Here is a 27889-nt window from a genome sequence, read left to right as displayed (position 1 = left end):
TTAGAGATTGGCAGATATGATGTTGTGGGCATCTCTGAGCTGTGGCTGAAAGAAGATCAGAGTTGGGAGCTTAAAATCCAAGGACATATGTACACAGGCAGGTAGGCAGAGGAGGTGGGGTGGTTCCATTGGTTAAAGAATGAAATCAAATCCTTAGAAAGGGGTAAGTTAGGATCAGAAGATTTAGAATTCCTGTGGGTAGAGATAGGAAACTGCAAACATAAAAAGAGCCTGAAGGGAGTTACATATATACAAGCCTCCAAACAGTAGCAAAGAGGTGGGCTACAAATTACAAAGGGAGATAGAAAAGGCATGTAATAAGGGCAATGTTGTGATAATCATGGGGGATTTCAACATGCAGGTAGATTGGGAAAATCGGGTTGGTGCTGGATCCCAAGAGAGGGAATTTGTAGAATGTCTACGAGATGACTTTTTAGAACTGCTTATGGTAGAGTTCACTAGGGTAAAGGCAATACTGGATTGGGTGTCATGTAATGACCCAGATTTGATTAGGAAGCTAAAGGTAAAGGAATCCTTAGGAGACAGTGATTATAATAGGATAGAATTCACCCTGCAGTTTGAAAAGGAAAACCAAAAATCAGATATAACAGTATTACTGGTGTAATAAAGGAAATTACAGAGGCATGAGAGAGGAGCTGGCCAAAGTTGATTGGAAGGGGACAGTAGCAAGGATGACAGAGGAATAGCAATGGCTGGAGTTTCTGGGAGCAATTCGGAAGGTGCAGAATAGATACATCGAAATAATGAAGGGAGGATGAGGCAACCATGGCTGACAAGGGAAGTCAAAGACAGCATAAAAGCAATAGAGAGGACATATAATATAGCAAAACTTAGTTGGAAGTTAGAGGATTGGGAAGCTTTTAAAAACCAATAGAAGGCAACTAAAAAGATATAAGGAGAGGAACGATAAAATAAAGTAAGTGAGCCAATAATATCAAAGAGGATACCAAAAGTTTTTTTCAGATATATAAAGAGCAAAAGAGAGGTGAGAGTGGATATTGGACCACCGGAAAATTATGCTGGAGAGGTAGTAATGGGGAGCAAAAAAATGGTAGACGAAGTTAGTAAGTACTTTGCGTCAGTCTTCGCTGTGGAAGACACTAGCAGTATGCCAGAGGTCCGTGAGTGTCAGGGACCAGGAGTGAGTTTTGTTGCTATTACTAAGGTGAAGGCGCTTGGGAAGCTGAAAGGTCTGAATGTTGATAAGTCATCTGGACCAGATGGAGTACACCCCAGGGTTCTGAAAGAGTTATCTGAAGAGACTGTGGAGGCATTAGTAATGATCTTTCAAGAAACAGTAGATTCTGGAATGGTCCTGGAGGACTGGAAAATTGCAAATATCACACCACTCTTTACAAGAGGAGGGAGGCAGAAGAAAAGAAATTATAGGCCAATTAGCCTGGCTTCAGTGGTTGCAGAGATGTTGGAGTCTATTATTCAGGATAAGGTTTCAGGGTACCTGGAGGAACATGATAAAATAGGACAAAGTCAGCATAGTTTCTTTAGGGGAAATCTTGCCTAACAATCTGTTGGAATTCTTTGAAGAATTAACAGGCAGGATAGACAAAGGAGAGTCAGTGAATGTTGTTTACTTGGATCTTCAGAAGGCCTTTGACAACGTGCCACATATGAGGCTGCTCGACAAGACAAGAACCCATGGTATTACAGGAAAGAGACCAGCATGGACAGAAGATTGGCTGACTGGCAGGAGGCAAAGAGTGGGAATAAAGGGAGTCTTTTCTGTTTGGCTGACGGTGACTAGTGGTGCACTGCAGGGGTCAGTACTGGGACTGATTCTTTTTGCACTATACAGTACTGTGCAAAAGTTTTAGGCACATAAATAGTGTACAGCTAGGTTGCCTAAGACTTTTACATAGGACTGTATGTCCGTTAAAATAGGAAGCTGGTTGTGAAACAGAAATAAGAGTACTTAGCTTTGCATTAGCTCAGTTGTATTAAGTGTTATTTGGTAACTGGAAAGACATGATATACAGTAGTGTGAAAAAGTCTTAGATTTTTTTTCAGATATATATACCTAGGGTGGCTAAGACTTTTGCACAGTACTGTATGTCAATGATTTGGCTGATGGGATTGATGGCTTTTTGCTCGAGTATGCTGACAATACAAAGATAGGTGGAGGGGCAGATGCTGTTGAGGAAGCAGGGTGCCTGCAGATTTGGAGAATGGGCAAAGAAGTGGCAGATGGAATATAGTGTAGGGAAGTGTATGGTAATACACTTTGGTAGAAGAACTAAAGGCGTAGACTATTTTATAAACGAGGAGAAAATTCAAAAATCAGAGGTGTGAAGGGGCTTTGGGAGTCCTTGTGCAGGATTCCCTAAAGATTAATTTGCAGGTTGATTTGGTGGTAAGGAAGGCAAATGCAATGTTAGCATTCATTTTGAAATAACTAGAATATAAGCGTAAGAATGCTGAGGCATTATAAGGCATTACTCAAACCATCTTGGAGTATTGTGAGCAATTTTGGGGCCCTTATCTAAGAAAAGATGTGCTCGCTTTGGAGAACGTCCAGAGGAGTTTCCCGAGAATTATTCTGGGAATGAAAGGGTTAATATATGAGGAGCATTTGATGGCTCTGGACCTGTACTTGCTGGAGTTTAGAAGAACGTAGGGGATCTCCTTAAAACCTATCAAATATTGAAAGACCTAAATAGAGTAGATGTGGAGAGGATGTTTCCTATAGTGGGGGAGTCTAGGACCAGAGGGCAGTGCCTCAGAATAAAGGACATCCCTTATAACAGAGATGAGGAGGAATTTCTTTAGCCAGAGGATGGTGAATCTTTGGAATTCATTGCCACAGATGGCTGTGGAGGCCAAGTAATTGAGTATATTTAAAATGGTGGTTGAACAGTTCTTGATTAGTCCGGGCTTCAAAGGTTACAGGGAAAAGGCAGGAGAATGAGGTTGAGAGGAATGATAAGTCAGCCATGATGAAATGGTGGAGCAGACTCAATGGGCTGAATGGCCTAATTCTGCTCCTATGTCTTATGGTTTTATAGAGAGCATTTTTTCTGGATGCATCTTCGTATGTCTTCTGCTCTGCTCATGACAGCACTGAGTTGTTAACACAGCTGAGCACATCCCCTCTATGGATTCTGTCTATACGTCTCAGTAAAGCAGCCAGCATAATCAAAGATGCCACCCACCCTGGCATTCTCTCTTCTCCTCTCTCCCATAGAGCAAAAGCCTGAAAATAGGTACCATTCGGCTCAAGGACAGCTTCTATCCACTGTTACCGGATTCTGATGGACTTTTGATCTCACAATCTAGCTCGTAATGACCTTGCACTTTATCATTTAACTGCACTGTATCTTTTTGGGAGTTATAGCACTTTTTTCTGCATTGTTAATGTTTTACCTTGTTCCTCCCAATGCTCTGTATAATGATTTGATCTGTATCTTGGTACATGTAACAGTAATAAACCAATAATCCAAAAGCCAATTAACTCCAGCTGTGGCCTCAATAATATCTAGCATAACTTTATCAATATCTCCTTATTTCTACATCCCAACCCTCTTGCGTAAAAAGCCAATTTTCAATTGATTAATTATTGTCACATGTACTGAGATACAGTGAAAAACTTGCCTTGCATACAGATGAATTCATTACAACAGTACATGGACGTAATGCAAGCTAAAAACAACAACAGAGTGCAGAATAAAATGTTGCAGTACACAGAGCTATCTTAACCACTGCTACACATGCCCACTATTGATGCACTGAAATACCTGTATTTCACTCATTTGTGAACTCTCTTCTTTTAAATAATAAACTTGAAATCATTTAATTTCACTCTCCTTTCCTTTGCCACATTGGTCTTCAGTGCTCCATTGGACTACAGTAGGCAGATTTAATGGAAACCTGGGAGGGCACATCTGCTCCCAGGATGACGTGCGCCAGGGACACCCACAGCTGTGATTCATTTCTGCACACTGAGTCACGTGATAACATCAAAAGCCCTGCATCCATAAAACATTGCACAAAGAACATTACAGCACAGTACGTCCCCTTCAGCCCATGGTGTTCCACTGACTTCTTAATCTACTCCTCAATCAAACTAATCCTTCTCTCCATAACAGCCCATAACCTTCTGTTTTCCTTACAATATATTCATGACCCCATCCAAAAGCCTCTGAAATATCCCTCATTGTATCAGCCTCAACCACAACCACAACCCCCGGCCGTGCATTCCAGGTACACCCACCCCCCCCCCCCCGCCTCCCGACTCTCTGTGTAAAAAGCCTACCTCCAACATCCCCCCTAAGCTTTCCTACATTCACCTTAAAAAGACGTCCTCTGGTATTAGCCATTGCTGCCCTGGGAAAAAGGTGCTGGCTGTTCACTCTCATCTATAACTCTAATCATCCTATACACATTATTCCTGTTGCCTTTCATCTCCCTTCGCTCCAAACAGAAAAGCTCCAACTCACTCAACTTATCTTCATAAGATAAGCTCTTTAATCATAGAACAGGAACAGGCCCTTCGGCCCACAATATTGTGCCAAGCCAGCTAAACCCTGCCATCAAGTTTGATCTTCCAAAGTGAATCATTTCACACTTTTCCAGATTGAACTCCATCTGCCACTTCTCAGCCCAGCTCTGCATCCTGTCATTGCCCCATTGTAACCTACGGCAACCTTCTACACTATCCATAACACTGTAGGGTAATGTAATTGGTGGAAATGTACATAATTCACAACCACCGGCATTGAGTTTGGGTTTCACTTTAAGAGGCTGGTCTGACATGATAATGTTGTTATGTAAGGATTTTTAGTGCACTTTGCTGTTTAGGCTTTGGAGCTCAAGAAAATGTGTTATGGATTTCATTAAACATAAAACGTTTCACTTCGTTTTATTTGTGAAAACCTACGTTAGTGATCTTGATGCTCTCGGACGATTCCAGAGTTGTTGAACACGTCGGCCAATGCAGTCACTTAGAAACTGAGTTGTGAGAAGCACGGAGGAACATCTGGAGAAACCTCTGAAATGCCCGCTTCACTGCTGCTGCTACTGTGCAATCAAGAATCTCCGGAGGGGAAGGCCCCAAATCCTTGGCTTTGCCTATTGCCTGTTGCCGGGGCCGGGGTCGAAGTGGTTGGAGTCGGAGGGCTGGTCGGAGGCTCGAAGTTTTCGGACGGACTCAAGAGTCGGCTGTGGTCGGGGTGCTTCCAGGGTGCTGCATCGGCAAGTTTGCGGCGCTGGAAGCTCATGGCAGGAAGAGAGTTTTTCTTCCTTCTACCGTCTGCGTGAGATGATGGGACTTTCGAGAGACTTTGAGATCTTTTTTACCGTGCCCGTGGTCTGTTCTTTATCAAATTACGGTATTGCTTTGCACTGTTGTAACTATATGTTATAATTATGTGGCTTTTGTCAGTTTTTTTAGTCTTAGTTTGTCTTGTGTTTCTGTGATATCATTCTGGAGGAACAAATTGTATCATTTCTTAGTGCATGCATTACTAAATGACAATAAAAGAGGACTGCGTGTCCTCATAATCTAAACTAATCTAAACTGCTGGAGTTTTGGGAGCAAAATGCCGTCGTTTGGCTTGTACAAGCTGAGTTCAGTTTGCTCTATGAGAAATCACCGCCGACGACACCAAATTCTACTACATGGTAGTATCACTCAGCAATTCCACAGCTGTGAGAGTGGTGAGTCTGCTTCAATACCCACTGAACACATTGAATATCGATCACTGGTAGCTCACTTTTTACAGACTTTTGGACTATCGGAGTCTGAGCACATCATACAGTTGCTCTCCTTATCCGGTTTTGGCGACGTGAGGCCTTCAGAGCTAATGGACCACATGCTGTCCCTCTTGGGAAATTACTATCCTTGTTTTATTTTTAAAGAAGTCTTCATGCAGCAAATGCCTGATCAAGTTCACATCACCCTCACTAATGCACCCGTGAAGGACTGTAGGGAGCTTGTTAAAATGGCTGATAGTCTCTACTCAGCTAGGCAACGGTGTATCATTCCTCCTTTCTCCATCTCAATAAGCCCGGTCAGCAAGGCCCTCAACATAAGGATGGCCACGGCTGCGAAACAGACGACAGGCCTGTGCTTTTACCATGCTCGCTTTGGTATGAATGCCAGGAAGTGCAGATTGCCTTGCAGCTTCGATCGTGCCAGCATATTGGGACATCAGAGGTCTGTGAACACTGTGGGTTCCAGTTGCCAGGGTCATCTACTGTTCATCACAGATACCCTATCAAGATGATGCTTCTTATGTGACGCGGGTGCTCAAGTGAGTGTGCTGCACAGCATCGCCTATTGATGAGCAGGTAAAGAGCGATGGACCCTTGCTGGAGGCCGCCAACGGCAGCAGGACCCTGACTTACGGGACACGACGGGGGATGCTCTGCTTCAGTGGGTGACGTTACATATGGGACCTTGTCCTGGCTAAGGTGGCTAGACCTCTGCTCGGTGCAGATTTCCCGTGTGCCCAAGGACTGTCAGTCGACCTTAAGAACTGCTGGCTTGTGGCTGTCAAGGATGTCGGGTCATTATCTGCTTCCCCCAGTAAGTTCCTTCTTCATTCAGCAGCTCCGCCCCCCGAAAGGAAGTACAGCATGTTTGACTGTGAACTTCTCGGTCTCTATCTGTCTGTCCGCCATTCTTGTTTTCTTCTAGAGGGTCGCCATTTCACAGCGTTCGTTGACCACAAATCCCCTGCGCACGCAATGGCCAAAATATCAGAGCCTTGGTCTACGCAGCAGCAACACCACCTGGCCTACGTATCGGAGTTCGCAACTGATATACAACATATCAAGGGGAAGAATAAAGCCCTGGCTGATTGCCTCTGGTGGCCAGCCGTTGAGGCCATACACATAGAGGTTGACTATACCGGCATGACAGATGACCAAATTACTGACCCAGAGGTCCAGGCTTACTGAACAGCAGTCACGGTCCTGCTGATATTAAGTTCAGGGAAGCTGGGGTTTCCCTCCTGTTCAATGTCTCAACCGGTCGCCCTCACCCCATCGTCCTTTTCAACTCCATCTATGGCCTCTCACATCCGGGCTGGAAGGCCACACAGAAGCTACTTGCATTAAAGTTTGTTTGGCACGGCCTCAGAAAGGATGTGTGTGATTGGACTGCAGCTTGTGTGGAGTGCCAACAGGAAAAAAATTAACCTTCATGTTCAGGCGTGGTCTCTTGCACCTTCTTACTATGGTGGATCATACCACCAGGTGACCAGGGATCATCACTCTAGCATCAATGATGGATGAAGACGTGGCTCGGGTATTCATCAGCACCTTTGTTGGTTGGTTTGGCAGCCCATCTGATATTTCCTCTGACCGCGGTCCCCAATTTATTTCAGACTTCTGGGCTGCGATTGCCTGGAACCTTGGCATCAGGCTACATCACACCACGGCGTATAACCCGCAGTCCAATGGCCTAAGCGAGTGGTTTCACTGCTCCTTAAAGGCTGTTCTGAGGGCTTCCTGGAGCAATGAGTGTTGGCATGTTTGTCTCCCATGCGTCCTGCTTAAAACAGCTCCAAATGAGGACCTGCAGATATCCATGGCTGAGTTGGTATATGGGTAGCCGTTACTAGATGAGCCAGAGGCACCTGTGGTTTCTCCACCCATGGAACAAGTTCCAGACAGTGAGGCTCCAGAACAGACAGGCTCACAATGCCGGTTTTAGTGAATTCTGGAGGGGAGGGCTGTGTAGAGCAACGTAATTGGGAAAAATGTACATAATTCACAACCACTGACATTGAGTTGGGGTTTTGCATTAAGAAGCTGGTCTGACATGATGACGTTGTTACATAAGGTGCTTACGTTTTGCAGTTCATTAAACCATGTTACAGGTTTCATTAAACATAAAATACCTCACTTCATTTTATTTGCGAAAACCTACAACACCACCACCCTGCGTGTTTTCTGCAGACTTACTATCTCACTACTTCATCCAAGTCACTTAGAAAATCACAAAGAGGAGGGGTCCCAGATCAAATCCTTGCAGAACACCATTAGTCACCAACCCAGTTGACTGCCCAGGGAAGTCTCTGATCTAGCTAATCCTTTGCATTTTGATTTCAGAGAGCAGTTTAACCTAGGGGGTGCCCTACAAGGGGTCTGTGGCCCTGAGAGGGCTGCTCTAAGGTTGCAGGTCTCCTGTTATGTCCAGCACTAGATCACTTCTGTTATGCACTAACAGAAGCAGCCCAGACAATGAGAAGAACAAGTGGTGAGTTTTCCATCTGAGAGAGAGAGAAAGGTCCACAATACGTAACAACATCTCTCTCTTATTCATAAAAATACTCACCAAAAGAAAAACAAAATAGCCATAGAGCAACCACTCCAGCACCCAACACACCGTTGCATCCTTGATCCCTCAAGCCTAACTTAAACACATTCAGAGAAAGGAGTTTGAGCACAGGACACAGAGTTATGTTTCTAATTTAGATTTGGCAGAGAAATCAGCTTTATAGTTCCTGTTTACCGTTTTCATATAAATTTGCTAAGTATGCCTGTGGGAAAAAGAGCCTTAGGATTGTATGTGGTGGCACTGTATGCTCTCTGATAATAAATTTTACTTTGAACTTTGAAATTACCAGGACCACTTGCTGAACTTGGACAATATGCCACCATACTGGGTGGCTGACTGTTAGAAGCTGAGATTCAAATTCAGGATTCAGCTAAAAATACTCAACGATCCACTGTACACACAGTTTTCCTTTTCACCTGTATTGACAAGACACCCAGCCCATGAAATCACCCTGGGGTTTAAACCAATTGTAGCTGTGCCAACCCTGTTCAGGTGCAGAGAAAGATCCCGCACCCAGTTCATGGTTTTCCGGTTTTAATCACTCCACTATTGGTGAGACCCAAAAGCTGTAGGATTCCCTCCTTGAACCCCTCCAACTCTCCTCGGGTAACATATACAGGCTCCTGGGATTCAGAGAGAGAGGCACAGAGAACAGACACGGAGGTGGCGTGGAACCTGAACAAACACTGGAGAGAGACCCGGGTGTACATGAACGTCAGTGTTTGGGAGTGGCCGGGCACGTTGGGAGAGCGGTTGGTGAAGTGTTTGGATCCTGGGATTCGGAGAGAGAGGCACAAAGAACAGACACAGGGAGGTGGTGTGGAACCTGGACAAACACTGGCTCGGACACAACTGGAGGACTGCGTCCATTTCTGGTCACCACACTTTAGGAAGGGACAGAAACAATTTACTACAACGGTTCTGGGGATGAAGGGTCCCATCTGGATTAGACTGGAGAGGCTGGACTTGTTACCGAGAGCAAAGGAGGTTGAGGGGAGACGTTCTGGAGATAGAGAAGGTCATGAGGGGTTCAGATGGGGTTATGGGGGGGTGATGATCCCATTGGTGAAGAGGTCAAGGACTGGGGACACTGAATTAGCATTTTGTGCTAAAGTTACTGGGGGGGGGGGGTGGGTGCTGGTTGTGAGGAAAACCTCTTCACCCAGAGAGTGGTGATGATCTGGGACTCAGTGTCTGTAGGGGTGGAGTTTTGTACTAAAGATACGGGGGGAACAGTGAGGAAAATCTCTTCACCCAGAGAGCAGTGATGATCTGGGACTCAGTGTCTGTAGGGGTGGAGTTTTGTACTAAAGATACGGGGGGAACAGTGAGGAAAATCTCTTCACCCAGAGAGCAGTGATGATCTGAGACTCAGTGTCTGTAGGGGTGGAGTTTTGTACTAAAGATACGGGGGGTGGTTGTGAGGAAAATCTCTTCACCCAGAGAGCGGTGATGATCTGGGACTCAGTGTCTGTAGGGGTGGAGTTCTGTACTAAAGATACGGGGGGTGGTTGTGAGGAAAATCTCTTCACCCAGAGAGCGGTGATGATCTGGGACTCAGTGTCTGTAGGGGTGGAGTTTTGTACTAAAGATACGGGGGGAACAGTGAGGAAAATCTCTTCACCCAGAGAGCGGTGATGATCTGGGACTCAGTGTCTGTAGGGGTGGAGTTTTGTACTAAAGATACGGGGGGAACAGTGAGGAAAATCTCTTCACCCAGAGAGCGGTGATGATCTGGGATTCAGTGTCTGTGGGAATGGAATTTTGTACTGAAGATAAAGGGGGTGGTGGTGAGGAAAACCTCTTCACCCAGAGAGTGGTGATGATCTGGGACTCAGTGTCTGTAGGGGTGGAGTTTTGTACTGAACATACGGGGGGAACGGTGAGGAAAATCTCTTCACCCAGAGAGCGGTGATGATCTGGGACTCAGTGTCTGTAGGGGTGGAGTTTCGTACTGAAGATACGGGGGGGAATAGTGAGGAAAATCTCTTCACCCAGAGAACGGTGATGATCTGGGACTCAGTGTCTGTGGGGGGGGGGGTGGAGACAGGATTTATCAGGGCCTTCAATAGTGAACTGGATCGTCACCAGAGGGAATTATCTGTCAGTGGTGGGGAATGAGCAGGGGAGTGGGCTTGCTCTATGAGGAGCTAGCACAGGCTAAATGGCCTGAATGGCTTCGACATGTGCTGTTTGATGGTTCAAGCTCAGATCTTTAACCAGACTGTATCATCTGTTCTACAATTTTTTTTATATGTCGGTGTTAATTTTGATGGATAACTCAACCCCCTTGAGCTGTCATCTCTCATCGCCTGAAAGTAGACCTTCAGTCCATCAAATCTATGCTGCTGTCAGAATATTTGCATCAGTCCCATCACCCCCTAATTTTCCCTGTAGTCCATTCTCCCCACTTTCCTATCAACTGCCCTTGGATTCTCCTCCTCATCCACAGACTGGGGGCAATTTACAACCCACTGGCCTGCCTAAGGGTCTTGGCTCGAAACATCGACTGTTCACTCTTTTCCACAGATGCTGCCTGGCCTGCTGAGTTCCTCCAGCATTTTGTGTGTGTTGCTCGGATTTCCAGCATCTGCAGATTTTCTCTTGTTTGAACCCATTGACCTGCACATCTTTGGGATGTGGGAGGAAAATGGAGCACGTGAAGGAACCCACACAGTCTCTGAGAGAACAAGTGAATTCCACACAGACTGCACCCAAGGTCAGGATCAAACCCAGATCTCTGGAGCCCCGAGACGGCGGCTCCACCTTCTGCACCTCCGTGCAGAGATCTGACCGCAGTGAACAGAGCTCTGAAATGCAGAGTGGTGTTGGAGTGTTCTCACTGTCTCATTTCAGCCGCAAAGCAACCACTCCAGCACCCCTCCCAACACATCGCCGTGTCCTTGACACCTTGAGCCTGATTCAGAGAAAGGAGTTCGAGCACAGCCTTTTGTACAGAACACCGAGCAGGGATCAAACCCCTGACACAGGCTGGCGCTTGTGTGGGAAGAGTGAAGAGGAGGCAACCAGGAACAGTGATGCCCATGCAGAGCTGCACGAGAGGGAGGGTGACTATAGTTGTGATGGGATAGGAGGTGGAACAAGGAATCTCTTCCCAGCAGTGTGAACACAGCCGGTGGGGCAAAGGCCAAGGATGATGCGCTAAACAGAAACCTCAGGAGCAGAAACAGAGGAGATTCAGCCCCTCGAACCTCTCTGCCATTCCACAAGGACATGGTGATGGCCTTAGTTCCACCTCCCTGGCTGTTGACAGGGTTCTAAGAAGCCGGATAGTGTTAGCCTTCACAAATGGGGGGCGGGGGGTGATTGAGTTCAAGAGCCACCAGATAATATTGCAGTCCCATAAAACCCTGTTTAGATCACACTTAGAGTGTTGTGTTCAGTTTTGGTTAGCTCATCATAGGAAGGATGTGGAAGTTTTCGGGAGAGTACAGAGGAGATTTATCGGGATGCTGCCTAGAGTGGAGAGCATGTCTTATAAGGATAGGTTGAGGATAGGCGGGCTAGGATTTTTCTCATTGGAACAAAGGAGAATGAGAAGTGATTTATTAGAGATGTACAAGATGGTGAGACGCATAGATCGAGTGGACAGCTGGGGCCCTTTTCACAGGGTGTAAGTGGCTAATATGAGGGGGCATAATTTTAAAGTGATTGGAAGAAAGTATAGGGGAATGTCAGAGGTAAGCTTTTTTTAAACAAAGACTGGTGGGGGTATGGAACACTCTATCAGGGAGGTGGTAGAGGCAGCTACATTAGGGGTATTTAAGAAACTCTTAAAGTTAGGCACATGGATGACAGAAAAATGGAGGGCTATGTAGGAGGGAAGGGTTAGATTGATCTTAGAGCAGGTTATAAAGTCGGCACAACATATGGGCCAAATGCCTGTACTGTGCTGTAGTTTTCTACGTTTGCCATAACCTGTGAACCATCATCTGCCTCGGTGTAGAGTGCACACTGTGATTCAGCAGCAAAACCCAACGATTCCAAGATCTCTTCCTCACCACCACCTTCCACGGGCCACCCCTCCTCAGAAACAGGCCCCAGTTCAATTATTTGAAATTCAAAGGAAAGGAATATTGGGGTCCATGCACTTGACATCAGCAAGACATAAGAGTTGGTTGTTGATAGAAGGAAGTGGGTTATGGGTGAGTGAACACAACCCGGTCCTCATCAATGGAGCAGCGGTAGAGATGGTTGACAGTTTCAGATTCCTCAGCATCCATATCACCAACAACCTCACCTGGTCCTTGTGCCCTGATGCTATGACCATTAAACCACATCTGCAGGTTCTCTTTCTTAGGTGTCTGAGAAGATTTAGCTTGTTCATGAGGATTCTCTTGAACTTCTACTGACATGCTGTAGGTTACATCTCAGCCTGCTCTGTCAACTGCTGTGCTCCAGACCGACGGGACCTTCAGAGAGCAGTAAACACTGCTCAGGCTCGTTATTCCCTTCCACCCAGTCAATTTTCACTGTGCATTGCTTCCGGAAGGCTAACAGTACGGTCAAGGATTCCTGCCACCCTGGCCATTCCCTGTTCTCTCTTCTACTTTCTGGGAGAGGATACAGGAGATTGAAAGCCCAGACGACCAGATCCAAAAATGGCTTCTTCCCCACTGTTGTCAGACTCCTGAACCAATCACCTCTCTCACATCCCCTTCCCAGTAATGCTGCCACATTCTCAGACCCTCTTCCATATTGTCACTTTAGCATTTCAGTTTGCAATACTTCCTCAGTTTGCGGGACAGTCTCTGCACCGTACTGTTGTTCTGCGTTTGTCGCTGTGTTTATTGTGGTACTTATCGTCACCATGTACACTCGTTACTCTGTGAGCTTCACGAGAGCAAGGAGTTTCACTGCACCCTGGTGTATGACTATAAACTCGTCTGAATCTCAATCTGTGAGGACTGTCAGCTCCTGGTCCCTTGGAAGTGAAAAGACTGTGTCTCGCCGTGAATAGCCACAGCACAGACAGACCCATCCAGAAGCAAACCACTTCCTCGGCAATGAAGGATTTCCCGACACATCGACCCACTGTGGATGGGTAACAGGTACACTGTAAGAGACCAGAATAGATTCACTGGTGTGCTTAGGCCTACTTTTCCCCAGGGAACAGGAAATATCACATTTTTGAGATTCTTATATAAAAACATGCTTTGCTTAAATTCTGCTTTTCTTTGCCAGAGAAGTTTAAATAGATTCATTGCAGGAATATTGGAATTAGCACAAACTTTTTTCAGTTCAAGGTAATTCACTTCTATTACTAAAAAAAAATCTTTGGCTGAGAGTAACGCACTCAAAATGCTGGAGGAACTCAGCAGGTCAGGGAGCATCCATTTAAGAGGAATAAACAGTTGACATTTTGAGATGAGACCCTTCATCAGGACTAACCAAAAAATGGCTGATACTTAAGCTTTGTATTTATTGTTCCCGATTTTAATCGAACTATAGACAATGGCAACTTGTGTTGGAGACAAAAGAGACAATTGTGGCTGTATAATGCAGTAAAATATCTCCATGTATCATAAAAGTAAGATAACACACCATTTAGCAGCTGTGCCACAACCACGGTTACGGTTTAGTTTAAAGGAGTGTCTTAAAGAAGGGTGTGAGGGTGGGGCCAGTGAAATTCTATAGGTAAGGGCCTGGGCAATGTCCAATAGTGGACTGATTATAGAGTCCTAAAGCTCATAAACAGGTCCTTCAGCCGACCATTAAACACCTAAATTCTACCACCAATCTACTCATTGGGGGTGATTAACCCATTAACCCTGTGGAAGGAAAGCAGAGCACCTTGGGGAACCAAGAACACAAGAAAACAGGAGAAAATAGGAAAACAGAATAGGCCACTTGGCCCTTCATCCCTGCCCTGCTGCTCAACACGATCACAGTTTGGAAGTACCCATCATCAGGGACACACACCATCCAGGCCTTGCCCTCTCCCCGACGCTGCCAGCAGGCAGGAGGTACAGGAGCCTGAAGATCCACACCTCTAGGTGCAACAACAGCTTCTTCCCCAATGACATCACATTCTTGAACCAACCTGAAAAACCATAACACTACTCTGGACTGTATTTCCCTCAACTTTCCCTCACTAGAAGGGAAAATTGGTGCATTGGTCCTTCACAATTGTCCAAATTGAGGGGGCTAATGAGATTCCTGATGTTTCAATGGATCCATTAACATGGCATCATGGAAATGGCTAAGAACCAGATGGCATATATTCATTACACAAAGCTCCTTTTCCTGGGTTAAAATCAGGCCCCCTCATCAATCACGTGGCTTACCTACAGATAGCTTTTTCTTTCCTTACCTAAGAAAGGAAATAGAAACATTGGAGACAGGTCAAAGGAGATTCACCAGGGTAATTCCCGGGATGGAAGGATTGTCTTGTCAGGAGAGGCTGGACAGTTCAGGTTTGTATTCCCTGGAGTTTAGAAGAATGGGGGTGACCTTATTCAACCATGTAAGATCCTGGGGGTCAGGGCTTGACAGGGTAGATGTTGATATGTTCTCACGAGTGGGAGAGTCTCAAATGAGGTTATATTGTTACAGGACTAGAGGCCAGTCATTTAAAAATAAAGCTCTTAGATATTTCTCTCGGGGGTGTGGGGGAGAGCAGTGGATCTCTGGAGTTCTCTGCCCCTGAGGGTGGTGGAGGCCAGATCATCAGATATACTTAAGGTATAAAAAACATAGAAACATAGCACATTATGGGACCTTCAGCCAACAAAATTGTGCTGACCATGTAACCTACTCTAGAAGCTGCCTAAAATTTCCCTACCACATAGTCCACTATCATTCTAAGCTCCATGTACCTATCTAAGAGTCCCTTAAAAGACCCTATTGCACCCTCCTCAAGCCACCTTCGCTGGCAGTGCATTCCACGCACCCATCACTCTCTCTGTTTATAGATAGATAAATATCTGAGGCAGGATTGGGAGGCCAAGTGGCTCACTCCAGCTCCTATTCATTGCTACTATCAAGGAGGAGATACAGGAGCCTGAAGACAGACTCAACATTTCAGAAATAGCTTCTTTCCCTCCACATTCAGATTTCTGAATGGACAATGAGCCCATAAACACCACCTCACTATTTTCCCTCCCTTTTTACATTACTTGTTTATTTTATTTTTTAAAAATTTACAGTGGATTCCACTTAATTGAGACATATAGGGACCAGTACATTTTAGGCCAATTAAGTAAATGCCCAATTAGCCAAAGCTTCATGGAAGCAGTTGAAAAGGTATAATAAAACAAAATACTGTTTAACTGGGTGACAAGTTACGTATTTAAGTGAAATACATAACAAATTAGAACACTACCAATACTACCACAGTACTATAAAATTGTGTATTAATTCCTAATAGTTATTGATGGAAGAATTCATCTGTGTTCTTTTGATTGACCATAAATGAACAAAATCAGCACAGACACCTAGTGCAGATAACAGACTGCCTTCATAAAATGCTATCAACGATTGCACCCTCCAAATCTTCATTTTCATTGTAACATTCATGATGATTGTCAATAGGTACCTTCAAATTCCTCGTAGTTCCTAACTTATTGAAGTAGTGAAATCGTTTCATTTTCACTCCCGGCCATTTCTGGCATCTCCAAGACTGAATGACTGAAACTGTAGTGAGCAAAACAGTTCTTAATTGTCTTACTGATTATTTCTCAGCAGCTATCAGTGGCAAAAATCACAGCTTTTTGAACACAAGTACGTGCAATTGACACATTTAAAAACTGTTCACTCTCAGCATAGTGTCTATGGCCACACAAGTGCACACGACTGACACAAGCTATAAGCTGTTCAGCAACTGTCTCCTGTCCCAATTAAGCAGCAGAGTGCCCTAGGTAAACAAAGCAAATTCTGGCTATTGTCTCAATCAGTTTTTGTTCTTAAAGAGTTGTCCCAAATAAGTGGCTGCTCCGATTAACCAATGACCCAATTAACTGGAATCCACTGTATTTCTTATTAAAATTTAAAGTTTTTTATTATTATGTATTGCACTGTACTGCTTTCGCAAAACAACAAATTTCACAGCATATACCAGAGGTATTAAATGTGAATCTAATTCTGATTATTTCTTTTTTGTAGTGTTCCAGTGAATTCAGGAGGCTGATCTCTGGTGCCCTCTGCAGTCCTGCCACAGAGCCATATCTGAACTGCATCCCAGGATGTCGAATCACAGCAGCTCTGGCGTGAATGCCACGTAGCCTCCACCCTGACGGGAGTGGGACAAATAGTCCATGAGCAGGGTGGGTGGGATCCTTCATGATGTTACTCGCCCTTTTCCAACACCTTTCTGTATATATTTGTGTATACCTTTCTGTATGTATTGTGCCTATTGTCACAATAGTTCAATGGCAGACGTAATCTCAATGGCTCTTCACACGGCTTTAGACCACCTGGACAACACAAACACCTACGTCAGGATGCTGTTCATTGACTATAGCTCAGCATTTAATACCATCATTCCCACAATCCTATTGAGAAGTTACAGAACCTGGGCCTCTGTACCTCCCTCTGAAATTGGATCCTCGACTTCCTAACCGGAAGACCACAGTCTGTGCAGGTTGTTGATAACATATCCTCCTCACTGACAATCAACACTGGCGCACCTCAGGAGTATGTGCTTAGCCCACTGCTCTACTCTCTCTATACACATGACTGTGTGGCTAGGCATAGCTCAAATATCATCTATAAATTTGCTGACCATACAACCATTGTTGGTAGAGAGGGCATACAGGAGCAAGCTAGGACACTAGTGGAATGGTGTTGTTGCAGCAACAGTCTGGCACTCAATGTCAGTAAGATGAAAGAGTTGATCGTGGACTTCAGGAAGGGCAAGATGAAGGAACACACACCAATCCTCATAGAGGGATCAGAAGTGGAGAGAGTGAGCAGTTTCAAGTTCCTGGGTGTCAAGATCTCTGAAGATCTAACCTGGTCCCATCATATTGATGTAGATATAAAGAAGGCAAGACAGCAACTATACTTCATTAGGAGTTTTAAGAGATATGGTTTGTCAACAAATACACTCAAAAACTTCTATAGTTGTACCTTGGAGAACATTCTGACAGGCTGCATCACTGTCTGGTATGGAGGGGCTACTGCACAGGACTGAAAGAAGCTGCAGAAGATTGTAAATCTAGTCAGCTCCATCTTGGGCACTAGCCTACAAAGTACTCAGGACATCTTTAGGGAGCGGTGTCTCAGAAAGGCAGCATCCATTATTAAGGACCTCCAGCACCCAGGGCATGCCCTTTTCTCCCTGTTACCATCAGGTAGGAGATACAGAAGCCTGAAGGCACACACTCAGCGATTCAGGAACAGCTTTTTCCCCTCTGCCATCTGATTCCTAAATGGATATTGAACCCTTGGACACTACCTCACTTTGTTAATATATATTATTTCTGTTTTTGCACAATTTTTAATCTATACTATAATATATATATACACACTGTAATTTATATATTTATTTATATTTCTTCTTTTAAATTACTGCTGCTGCTGTTCACAAATTTCACAACACATGCTGGTGATAATAAACGTGATTCTGATACACGCCCTTGATGGTGGGTAGGCTGATGCCAATAATGGATGGGCAGTTTTGACTACCTGTTGTACCCGTTATACCCGTCTGCCGCAGTGCAGTTTTGTGCTAAGCAGTGGTGCAGCTTGTTAGGATGCTCCCTACTGCACATCAGTCAAAAGACGAGAGCATAGATGTACAAAGTCCAGCTCTCTTCAGTCTCCTCAGAAAGTAGAAGCATTGGTGAGTTTTCCTGACTGTGTAGAATGTGTTCTGGGACCATCAGAGGTTGTACTAAATGTGCACTCGCAGGAGTCTGGAACTGCTCAGGAAAAGATGCAAAAGGGCCTCAAAAAGATGCCACCGGTTAATGAAAAACAGTTTATGAAACAGGTCAAACCCTAACATAGTTGGAAGCCAGATGAAGAGATGTATGAACTAATGAGGGGCATAGATATGCAGCAAGCGTGCACAGTCTTTGTCCCAGTGTTGGGGAATCAAGAATTAGAGGGCATAGGTTTAAGGTGCTTTAATAGGAACCAGAGGGGCAACTTTTTCACCCAGAGAGTAGTCAGTATATGGAACAGGGAAGTGGTTAGGGCAGGTATATTAACAACATTTAAGACCATAAGACATAGAAGCAGGATAGGGCTCTATCTGTTGGGAGTAGATAACGACCAGCTAACCTGTTATGGTGGTGATAATTCAGGGAAATATACAGGTCAGAAGAGCCAAGAAAAGCTCCCATGATTCCCAAGGTCCTGCCATGCGCACCTGGAGCATCAGGGTTTTGGTTTAAAGCTTCATACCAAAAACAGCATCTCTGACAGGGCAGCAACCTCTCAAATGGTACTGTAGATTTTATTTTTTACATTCATTTCCTATTTTTAGGCACCACTGGCTAACCCAGCATCCCAGCATTTATTGCCTACTTGCCTTTAGGAAGGTGGTGTGAGCTGTCCTCCTCCCACCCCCTGAACAATTGCAGTCTGTTATGATACGCACCCAACCGCACCAGCCCCTGGGGTTTAGACGCTCCGACTTCCCGGAATCTGGATAGCTTGCCTAAAGATTCAAGCCCACTCCATTAATTGGTGACCATGTTTTGACACCAGAATTTTAACATTTAAAGAGCATCTAAACTTGGGCTCAGTGCTCAATCGTCAGCTCAACTTTAGTTCAGTTTTTTTTATTTCTGTCTTGTTTGGATTCTCATCTAGCCCTGCTCTTGTCTCAATCTCAAACTCATGTCTTGAGTCTAGTCTCGGATACTCCAGAACTTGGGTCCTAACTATCCTCGCCAAGGCCTCTCATCACACAGCCCTTCTGGTGAAGGTGTTCTCACAGTGCTGTTGTGGAGGGAGTTCCAGGACTTAGACCCAGGGAGGATGAAGGAACGGTGATATATTTCCAAGACACGCTGGTGTGTGCTTTCGAGGGGAACCTGCACCTGCCGCCCTTGCCCATCTTGGTGAAGCTTGTTGGATTGCCTGGGTGAGTCATTATAGTGCATTTTATAGATGGTGCACACTGCAGCCACTGTGTGTTGGTGGAGGTGGAGGAAGGGAGCCTTTAGTGGGGTGGATGGGAGACTAACCTTTGTCCTGGATTGGTGTTCAGCTTCTTGGCAGTTGCTGGGGCTGCACTCGCCCAGGAAAGTGGGGAGTGGTCCATCATACTCCTGACCTGTGCTTATAGATGGCTTTGGTATGTCAGGAGGTGGAGTCATTGACCACAAGATCCCCACCGTCTGACATGTTCTCGTACTGATGGCACCTATGTGGTTAGTGCAGTTGAGTGTCCAGCAGCATTTGATATGTTTGAGCGATTTAAGTACCGGGACAAATCGGAAAGGTCAGCTACAGGCTGGATCGAGGTGGCGAAGTCCAGGCCCCAGAGCATATCAAAGCGACTGATTAAGGTTTAGCCAGACTGAAAAGGTCAGGGTGTCAGGGCCTGAGGCAAGGGGCGGGCCTGTTCGGTTTGCTACTCCGCTCTGCACTGAACTAAGGGTCTGTGGACAGGACTGCCTTCGTGGAATTCAGTTCTGAATGTTATTGGCCTGCTTTATTGTTCGCATGATTGCATGGGACTAGCTTAGATGGGAATCTTAGTCAGTGCAAACTAGTTGGACCAACGGATCTGCTCCACGATGTATGTATCACTCTGTGTCTGTAAGTAAGTTACAACGTTCAGTCACTGTATCCCTTCAAAAGCTACAAAAGAAGAAGCAATTCTGTGGAGACCAAGTTCGGCTGTGATTGCTTACTAATGGAGTATTGTGGGCCCAAGTGCTAGAAATGGTTCAAAACTACATCGCACTAATACTGCCATCAATAGAGGGTTACCCGATAATGAAAATGCTTCAATGGCACCGACATGGTTCGTGGCTGAGAAGGGGCCAAAGTTCTAAACTGGAGCAATTTGACTGGAAATGACCACAATCGTGTTTCACTTAAAGGCAGCACCACACAATTGTGTTTCGAGCTAAGAATCTCCTTCCACTCTGTCCCAAAATGACCTGTTTCCAGTTCCTACTGGAGGTCTCTTTCAATCCAGGGGCACCTTGAGACCAATGCCCTTTAGGATGGCAATCCTTTCACTCAGATCTTGCAGAAACAGGAACTTTTACTTAAATAAATAAGCATCAGTTGGGAAAGTGTAGGAAGGAGCTGCTGTTCAGCACTGCTGGGGAGGGAGGAGATTGAACCCACCTACCTAGGAGCATGGACACAAGAGATTCTGCAGATGCTGGAAATCTTGAGTAACACACACACAATCTGCTGGAGGAACTCAACAGGTCAGGCAGCATCTATGGAGGGAAATGCGCAGTCGGCGTTTCAGCCCGAGACCCATCATCAGGACTGGAAAGAAAAGGGGGAAGTTGACCTCCTCTCTTTGATGGGAGTTCAGTGACACCCTCTCCCGCTGCTCCCCCTCTGTGACCTCTGCTGCCCTCCGACTCATCGACTACATACTCACCCAGACTCACTACCTTAGTGATGTGTCTTTGCTAGGAACTTATCTCATATCATCCACCCCTCCCCCCACCTGGTCTCATCGAACACTTGATTTCTCCCTCCGTCCTCCCCACACCCCCCCCATCTTCTTATTCTGGCTTCTACCCCCTTCCTTTCCTCCCCTGATGAAGGGTCACAGCCCGAAATGTTGACTGGTGTCTGACCTGTTGAGCTCCTCCAGCATTTTGAGAGTGTGTTTCTGTCATAGCGTGTAATTTCCCTTTTGGAGTTGAGCTTTTGAACTGCCTGTATGACCTGGCATTTTTGTGTTATGAACTGAAGTCTCAAAGGTGCAGGACAGTTACAGGCCGAATTGAGGCAGTGGGGTCTGGGCCCGAGAATGGGGAATGAGCCAATACCATTGCTGGAGTGGACTTGGAGGCGATTTGATGCAGCAAAACCAAGGTGAGGCGAGGCGGAGCCCGGGCCCGAGAGTGATGAAAGATCCGAGGTTTGATCGAGTTAAGCACTGGGTCGAATTGGAAAGCCCGCATATGGGCCGAATCGAGGGGGCGGGGCTCACTCAGAGTGTATCGAAGCGGCAGAGCTCAGGATCAAGTGCGAGGAATGACCCAAGGTTTGGACGATTTAAGGGCCGGGCCAGATTGAAAAGATCAGGGTGTTTTGTCTTTGTTCTAATGGTTCCTCGTTCTTGTTTGGTTTCTGCTCTTGTAATAATCTTTTAATACAGTACAAGGATTGTAAGCAATAAGTTTTATGCCTTATTCTTGATTTCTTAAAGAACATTTGGATCCAACATTACCTAGGAGAAACAGTAGGCTATTTTGCTCCTTCAGCCTGCCCACCACTGACTAAGACCACAGTTGATCTAATCATTAGCCTCAGATTTATTTTCCTGCCCAATCCCCATCAACTTCCCTACAGATGAAAAATCTGTCAAATCACCTCAATACAGGGCATGTTATCAGATTGTTCAAGGAGCCTATGTTGATAATGGATTAATGCCAGAGGCACAACTTCTCTCTAAAAATAACCTATGTCACATAATTGTAAAACAACCATGCTTTGTTATCATTGCAGTGTTCCATAATAAGGACTGTATTGAAATGTTGGAGCCTCTTTCAATAACTGACAGTTTTCATGCAAAAAAGAAGCAAATGAAGGCATGATACAATATTCCAAGATGTGATTGGTTGTAAATATCTTACCCGATACAGTTTCCTAGATGTAGCTTGTAAACTTAAACCTGTGAAAAGGAAGTGGAAAAACATTCAGATTTGGGTCACATCATCCGCCGTGTTAATTTTCCTAAAATTCATCTCTCAGGAAATAAGCAACTTTGGGAAGGCCACATTTGTGCTGATCACGATAAATCTCAAGGCTATTGGGAGCCAGCTAGATGTAGGCCTGAACTGGAAGCTTCCTGCATGGATAGGACATTGGTGAACTGGATCAACCAGGTGGTCTCTATACATAGACCCGATCCAAAAATAGCCAAATCGACCAAATTCAAATCTACACCTTGCTTAGATGCAATTTGCAAGAAAAGTCCAGATGGCAAAGTTCACTTACTCCTTTTAATCAAGTAACCTCATCACCATCAGCACAATGTTTTCATGGGGCACAGTGTTACAATTTTTCCAATTCATTGCCACATTAGAAATTACCTATTGCAAAATGGCAATGAGTCTCATAACACCAATTACCTCCTGGGCTCGAAAATTTTGCGGTTGAGTAGTTACAATGCACTCAATGGCTGTTAGTCTACCTTGCTTCCATTTTTCATTTTATACTTAACAGAAAAGAGTTAAACCCAATTGTGTACCAAACCAAACAGTAAGATATTGCCCATAGCTTCCTCAGCAATGCCTCTTGGCTCAGAGTCAGAAGGTTGTTGGTTCAAATTCTGCTCTGGAGACTTGAGCACCTTATTTTTCTTGGAGTTTAACATTCGTTAAGATTGCTTACATGATCGTATATTCACCTGTTTGTCTCTAAATGTTCAGTGGATTTTAGAGACACAGATTACTACAGCATAGAAAAAGGCCTTTTAGCAAATCTAGTCTGTGCCCACCTTGTTTTCTGCCAAGTTTCATCTACCTGCACCAAAGACCATCGCCCTCCAACCCTTTTGCATGCATTTTCAGTAGTGCAGATGGTTCTGTGCTTCTGTGGTGTCTCTGTAAACCTGTTAATGGCAGCTTAAATCAAGACTGTCCTTGTTTTATCACAGGTTGGTTTTAATCAGAGCGATTTCCCTATCTGTCCAGCTTCAACCAGTTTTCAGTATAAAGCAGGAGTTCCTAACTTTTTTATGGCATAGATCCTTACAATCAAGGGGTCTGTGGACCCCAGTTTGGGAACCCCTGATATAAAGGAAGATCACAAGGCAGGCTCTTTGCTACCAGTGAGTTGGTTACAGTTAGAGTTCATTCCCTGCTGCTGTGTTATTTGCTCGCTGTGCTTTACTGTTATTTCTTTATTATGGACATTTCATAAAATGGCTATAACCACAAGATTTGCACCTCGTTCCTGACGTCCCAGAAACCTTTTGGACAATATCCTCTCCAGATCCAATACAACGCACACCAAATGGTCCCTATTGGAGGTTTTTCAGCACTACCCTGGTAACAGAACCAGGAAAGGCCATTCACTCCCTTGAGCTTGTTCTGGCTGTCAGTAAGACTTTGGCTGATCTGCACCATGCCCATGTTACCCACATGAGCATCACAGCCCACAATGCTCTTTCCCAGTAATGCCATTTCAATATAACGCAGTGCTGGATTGTACTGCCTTGCATCATGCACTTTCTGACCTGGTATCACAATGGTTTTCAGAGGTCGCACTTGCAGTCCTTGGGTAGGGTACTCCAAAGGGGTGTTGGCTTTTGCAATGATCATCATGTCAGCAGGGGAATGGGACCTGTGCAAAATCAGAGAGAAGGAAAAGAAAACAGAAGCTCTGAAAAAGAAAAGAATGCAGAACCTGAATGTAATTCCTTCAAAATTAAACCCCATTGCTGTTTGAGTGATGAAATCTAAGGTCAATGAGTCCACGTTGGGAATAACAGTCAAACAACCTAGAATCCTTGGAGGCACACCCATCCAGCTATTTGAATATTATAAGTTTGACTCTGAAATAACTATATGTTTTTGTGGCCTGAAACAATTGCCCAAATATGGTTTATAAAAACAATAACAAAATCTCCAAGTGTGGGCTTTATGGAACAGTGTGATCGGCTTTCCCTGGGGAAGGTCACACTGAGGCTGACAGTGTGGCTTCAGCTTGGTGGCACCTCATGATACATTGCTAGTCCTTGTGCACCTGGGCCAGAAGGTATGACCTTCATAGCGAGCCCTTAAAGAGACACACCATGACATGGAAAGCACTCATCCAGCCCCACAGGAGTGTTGCTACACAATGAATGATTGTTGGTTGGTGGGAGAGTGTGTGCTCCTGGGAAGAGAATGGAGAGAAATCGGAGGAACTTTAACTGGTTGGTGACGTGAATAAAGAGTATATTCTTTGATTAAAAGGCCACAGGGACCCTCCTGGACACAGCCAAGTGCTCCTGGCAGGGAGACTTCTGTTGAGATTATTGCAATCTCTGGCTGCCTGTACTCTGTGTAAACCTGCAATGCAGACAGATTTCTGATGTCACTCTGCTTGTACCTGTGGACTGGAGGAGAAGAGATGAAGTCTCCTTTCCTTGATGGAGGAATTTGGGGAGCTCCCTACGCAGCAGTGAGCAGCAAATCGTGAGATTTGGCAGAGACCTGTAGCAGCCTGGAATAGTCTTGAGGTCAGGAAGCTGGGAGCGACCCTGACATTCAGAGGTAAAGCAGCCTGAGGTCACGTGAGGCCATATGCGAGATCACAGGTGGTCATAGACCTCAGCAATAACAAAACTTGTACTCTATGTGTGTGTTTGTGGTCTTCTGCTGCCGTTACCTATCCACTTCAAGGTTCAACATGTTCTGCATTCAGAGATGCTCTTCTGCACATCACTGTTGTAATGTGTGGTTACTTGAGTTACTGTCACCTTCCTGTCAGCTTCAACCAGTCTGGCCATTCTCCTCTGACCTCTCTTATTAATAAGGTGTTTTCACCCACAGAACTGCCACTCACTGGATGTTTTTAGTTTCTTGCACCATTCTCTGTAAACGCCAGAGACGGTTGTGCGTGAACATCCCAAGGAATCAGCAGTTTCTGAGATACTCAAACCACCCCATCTGGCACCAACAATCCATGGTCAAAGATCAGATTTTTTCCCCATTCTGATATCTGGTCTGAACAACAACTGAACCTCTTGACCATGTCTGCATGCTTTTATGCATTGAGTTGCTGCCACATGTTTGGCTGATCAAATATTTGCATTAACGAGCAGATGTACAGGTGTACATAGTAAAGTGGCCACTGTTTCGGAAGAAATAGGATTGGTCAATAAGGACTGTCAGTTTGCGGATCATTGAGGTGAAGATGTGGATGTTCAGGCAGATTTTGCATGTTGCACGACTGCTGAGAAGTTTTACACTGAAAACATTGTGGTAGGGAGAACAAGAATCACACCAATAATGAGGAGATGAATTTCCCAATGAAGGCAGAGGCACCAAGAAAGTTGAAAAATTGCTCTCACCCAGGTTACACTGATCCTGCAGCAGTATGCCAACAAAGACCCCTCCCACCCTGGACATTCACTCTTCTCCCTTTCCCATCAGACAGAAGATACACAAGCTTGAAAGCACCTACCACCAAACTGAAGCACAGTGTCTACCCCTCTGTTATAAGACTGTTGAATGGTTGTCTACCATGATCAGGTGTACTCCTGATCTCACAAACTACTTCATTGTGACCTTGCCCCTTACTGTCTGTCTGCAAGGCCCTTCCTTTATTCTGCATTCTGTTATTGTTTTTCCGTACACAACCTCAATGAACTTAACTGTATGGATGGTATGCAAGATAAGCTGTTCACTGTACTCCAGTACTTCTGACAAAAATAAACCACATTCCTAATTTAATTTGCTCATTACCATTCAATGTGATGTGAATGAACCTCAACTCTTTCACTGGTCACTGGACCCCTGCAGTGACAGGGATCGTCCCTGCCTTTAATGACTGTGCATTCAGCTGCCAAGACCCCAAGTTCTGGAATTCCCTCCCTAAATTGCTCCACCCATCTTTCCCACTTTAAGACCCCAATTCCCAGGAGGACTGTACCCACACTGCACATTGAGTGGTTAACTGGTAACCTCGCCAACAGAGATCACAGGAAAAGTGTAAAACAGCGGATGCTGGGAACTTTGAAATTAAAACGGAACATGCTGGGAACACTCAGCAGGTCAGACAGCATCTGTGGAGAGAGAAACAAAGTCAACATTTCAGGTCAGAGACCATTCTCTATAAAAGCAGAGAGTCTGATAATAAACACAAGAGATTTTGCAGATGCTGGAAATCCAGGGTAACACACAAAATGCCGGAGGAACTTAGCAGGTCAGGCAGTAGCTAAGGAGGGGCTTAAAGAGTCAACCTTTCAGGTCAAGACCCTTCATCAGGACTGGAAAGGAAGGGAAAAAGCCAGAATAAGAAGATGGGAGAGGGGAAGGAGTACAAGTTAGCAGATGATAGATGAAACCAGGTGGTGTGTGGCGGAGGGAGGATGAAGTGAGAACTTGGGGGGTGATAGCTGGAAATGTAAAGAGTGAAGACTGAAGATGAATACTTTACTTCAGTATTTACTATGGAAAAGGATCTTGGTGATTGTAGTGATGACTTGCAGCAGACTGAAAAGCTTGAGCATATAGACATTAAGAAAGAGGATGTGCTGGAGCTTTTGGAAAGCATCAAGTTGGATAAGTCACCGGGACTGGATGAGAAGTACCCCAGGCTACTGTGGGAGGCGAGGGAGAAGATTGCTGAGCCTCTGTCAATGATCTTTGTATCATCAATGGGGACGGGAGAGGTTCCGGAGGATTGGAGGGTTGCAAATGTTGTTCCCTTATTCAAGAAAGGGAGTAGAGGTAGCCCAGGAAATTATAGACCAGTGAGCCTTACTTCAGTGGTTGGTAAGTTGATGGAGAAGATCCTGAGAGGCAGGGTTTATGAACATTTGGAGAGGCATGATATGATTAGGAACAGACAGCATGGCTTTGTCAAGGGCAGGTCATGCCTTATAAGTCTGATTGAATTTTTTGAGGATGTGACTAAACACATTGGTGAAGGTAGAGCAGTACATGTAGTGTATATGGATTTCAGCAAGGTATTTGATAAAGTGTGTTGGTGCATGGCTAAGTGGTTAAGGCGTCAGTCTAGTGATCTGAAGGTTGCTAGTTCGAGCCCCAGCTGAGGCAGCGTGTTGTGTCCTTGAGCAAGGCACTTAACCACACATTGCTCTGCGACGACACCGGTGCCAAGCTGTATCAGCCCTGGTGCCCTTCCCTTGGAAACATCGGTGGCATGGAGAGGGGAGTCTTGCAGCATGGGCAACTGCCGGTCTTCCATACAACCTTGCCCAGGCCTGTGCCCTGGAAACCTTCCAAGGCGCAAATCCATGGTCTCACAAGACTAACGGATGCCTATAATTTGATAAAGTATCCCATGCAAGGCTTATTGAGAAAGTAAGGAGGCATGGGATATTGCTTTGTGGATCCAGAACTGGCTTGCCCACAGAAGTGGTTGTAGATGGGTCGTATTCTGCATGAAGATCGGTGACTAGTGCTGTGCCACAAGGATCTGTTCTGGGACCCCTACTCTTCATGATTTTTACAAATGACCTGGATGAGGAAGTGGAGAGATGTGTCAGTAAATTTGCTGATGACACAAAGGTTGGGGGTGTTGTGGATAGTGTGGAGAGCTGTCAGAGGTTACAGCGGGACATTGATAGGATGCAAAACTGGGCTGAGAAGTGGCAGATGGAGTTCAACCCAGATAAGTGTGAAGTGGTTCAATCTGGTAGGTCAAATATGATGGCAGAATATAGTATTAATGGTAAGACTCTTGGCAGTGTGGAGGATCAGAGGGATCTTGGGG

General features: G+C 45.2%; 1 protein-coding gene across 4 annotated transcripts in view; it reads right to left on the bottom strand.

Moving 5' to 3' along the window:
- b4galnt1b (beta-1,4-N-acetyl-galactosaminyl transferase 1b) overlaps positions 1-27889 on the bottom strand; it is a 120340-nt gene that overhangs the window by 34336 nt on the left and 58115 nt on the right. For all 4 annotated transcript variants that reach the window (XM_063037321.1, XM_063037323.1, XM_063037324.1 and 1 more), the window contains 2 exons: positions 23679-23785; positions 22072-22109 (listed from right to left, as the gene is read on the bottom strand). In XM_063037321.1, coding sequence (XP_062893391.1) covers positions 22072-22109; positions 23679-23785 — 145 coding nt within the window. The remainder of the gene's footprint in view (positions 1-22071; positions 22110-23678; positions 23786-27889) is intronic.

Source organism: Mobula hypostoma, chromosome X1 (assembly GCF_963921235.1).
Source record: "Mobula hypostoma chromosome X1, sMobHyp1.1, whole genome shotgun sequence".
Taxonomy (NCBI): Eukaryota; Metazoa; Chordata; class Chondrichthyes; order Myliobatiformes; family Myliobatidae; genus Mobula; species Mobula hypostoma.
The sequence above is the reverse complement of the archived record's forward strand: the minus strand, read 5'-3'. Positions and strand labels throughout refer to the sequence as shown.